The 2,016-nt window shown below is 46.8% G+C and overlaps 1 protein-coding gene and 1 non-coding gene across 2 annotated transcripts in view; one reads left to right on the forward strand and one right to left on the reverse strand.

The window, feature by feature from the left end:
• The window catches only part of IK (IK cytokine), an 18,452-nt gene that overhangs the window by 13,119 nt on the left and 3,317 nt on the right, over positions 1 to 2,016 (forward strand). The window contains exons 11-13 of the mRNA XM_017536796.2: positions 566 to 605; positions 768 to 993; positions 1,143 to 1,161. Of these exons, the coding sequence (XP_017392285.1) occupies positions 566 to 605; positions 768 to 993; positions 1,143 to 1,161 (285 nt within the window). The remainder of the gene's footprint in view (positions 1 to 565; positions 606 to 767; positions 994 to 1,142; positions 1,162 to 2,016) is intronic.
• Positions 80 to 138, reverse strand: LOC119472451. Its single transcript, XR_005201595.1, has one exon. It is a non-coding gene; the product is annotated as a U7 small nuclear RNA (small nuclear RNA).

Consider the following 2,016-nt stretch of genomic DNA (forward strand, 5'->3'; position numbering starts at 1 on the left):
AAGAAGCAGTGGTCAGTTCTGAAGCATTAGGGATGGAAAGTGGGTAACAACTTATGTCTCATTTATTTATTTATTTTTTAAGAGAGTTTCTGGTGAAAACCAGAAACCTAGACAAATTCTTAAAAAGCTCTAACACTTGACCCACATTTTATTTTATTTTATTTATTTTGAGACAAGTCTTGTTCTGTCGCCCAGGCTGGAGTGCAGTGACACGATCTCGGCTCACTGCAACCTCTACCTCCTGGGTGTAAGCAATTCTCATACCTCAGCCTCCCTAATAAGTGAGATTACAGGTGCGCGCCACCACACCTGTCTAATTTTGTACTTCTAATAGAGACGGTGTTTCACCATGTTAGCCAGGCTGGTCGTGAACTCCTGACCTCAAGTGATTGCCCGCCTCAGCCTCCTGAAGTCCTGGGATTACAGGCATGAGCCACCACACCTGGCCTTGACCCACATTTTAAACAGAAGATGTTTAACATGGCATTAAGAGCTGGAGAGGATAGTGAAGTTCAGTGGAAATTAACTGAGGATTATATTCCTGACTCCCCTCTTTAAATTTCAGGGAAGCTGGAAGAGAAGAAACCTCCTGAGGCTGACATGAAGTATGTATCCTAGCCCCTGGTATCTGATCAGAGGGAGGGGTCTGTGCATTTCTTATCTCTGGCATTTTGGGGAGGCCTTGACGTGAGATTCTGGAGAAATGTTCGGGGGAAGTGAAGGTGTGTGAATGAATTTGGCTAGCTCGAGATCTCTTGTTTTCCCAGTATATTTGAAGACATTGGGGATTATGTACCCTCCACAACCAAGACACCTCGGGACAAGGAGCGGGAGAGATACCGGGAACGGGAGCGTGATCGGGAGAGAGACAGAGACCGTGACCGAGAGCGAGAGCGAGAACGAGATCGGGAACGAGAGCGAGAGCGGGACCGAGAGAGAGAAGAGGAAAAGAAGAGACATAGCTACTTTGAGAAGCCAAAAGTAGATGATGAGGTGAGACGTGGGCCCTTAGTACCAGGTGGTGGAGTTGCCCTCTCTGGAAGTGAGGGCAAGGTTGGGCCAGGAATTGATTCAGACTTGTGGGAGGGATGAGTAGGAATCTCTCATGGTAACACTAACCTCACTTTTTGTTTTCTTTCCAGCCCATGGATGTTGACAAAGGTGAGTTGTATCCACAGCATCTCACAGTTGCTTTAGCAGTCCTGCTTTCCCTTGGGCTGAGAGTCTGACTTAGAGCTCAGAGGTGGCAAAGGTGGGATTGGGAGACTTCCAGGTTCTGGGTTCTCATAAGAACCGTGTCTTGCTTTATGGAATAGACAGGATGAATCTGGAGTTCCCTCCACCTTCCTGGGCCATGGTAGGGCATATTTGCCCTTAGATGTAATTCCTGTGGCCCTGGGGTTCTGAGGTGGTAAGGTAGAGGTTGAATGTACAGTGTTCTGGATACCCTACCTTCATCTCAACCAGAGTAATGCATTATTAATTGGAGTTTGTTTAAAACTGTTAGACAAAAGGGTTCTATTGCCTTAAAAAATTTTTTTATGGGGCACTGTGGCTCACACCTATAATCCTAGCACTTTGGAAGGCCAGGGCGGGCAGATCATCTGAGGTCAGGAGTTCGAGATCAGCCTGACCAACATGGTGAAACCCCGTCTCTACTAAAAACATACAAAAAAATAAGTGGGAGTAGGGGGGCAAATGCCTGTACCCCAGCTCTTCAGGAGGCTGGGGCAGAAGAATCGCTTGAACCTGGGAGGGAGAGGTTGTAGTGAGCCAAGGTTGTGCTACTGCACTCCAGCCTGGGCAACAAGAGCGAAATTCATCTCAAATAATGATCATAATAAAAACTTCACTTAAAAAATATATATATATTTTGGCCAGGCGCGGTGGCTCAAGCCTGTAATCCCAACACTTTGGTAGGCCGAGGCGGGTGGATCACAAGGTCAAGAGATCGAGACCATCCTGGTCAACATGGTGAAACCCTGTCTCTACTAAAAATACAAAAAATTAGCTGGG

The sequence above is a fragment of the Cebus imitator genome, unplaced genomic scaffold (genome assembly GCF_001604975.1).
Source record: "Cebus imitator isolate Cc_AM_T3 unplaced genomic scaffold, Cebus_imitator-1.0 Scaffold101, whole genome shotgun sequence".
Classification (NCBI taxonomy): domain Eukaryota; kingdom Metazoa; phylum Chordata; class Mammalia; order Primates; family Cebidae; genus Cebus; species Cebus imitator.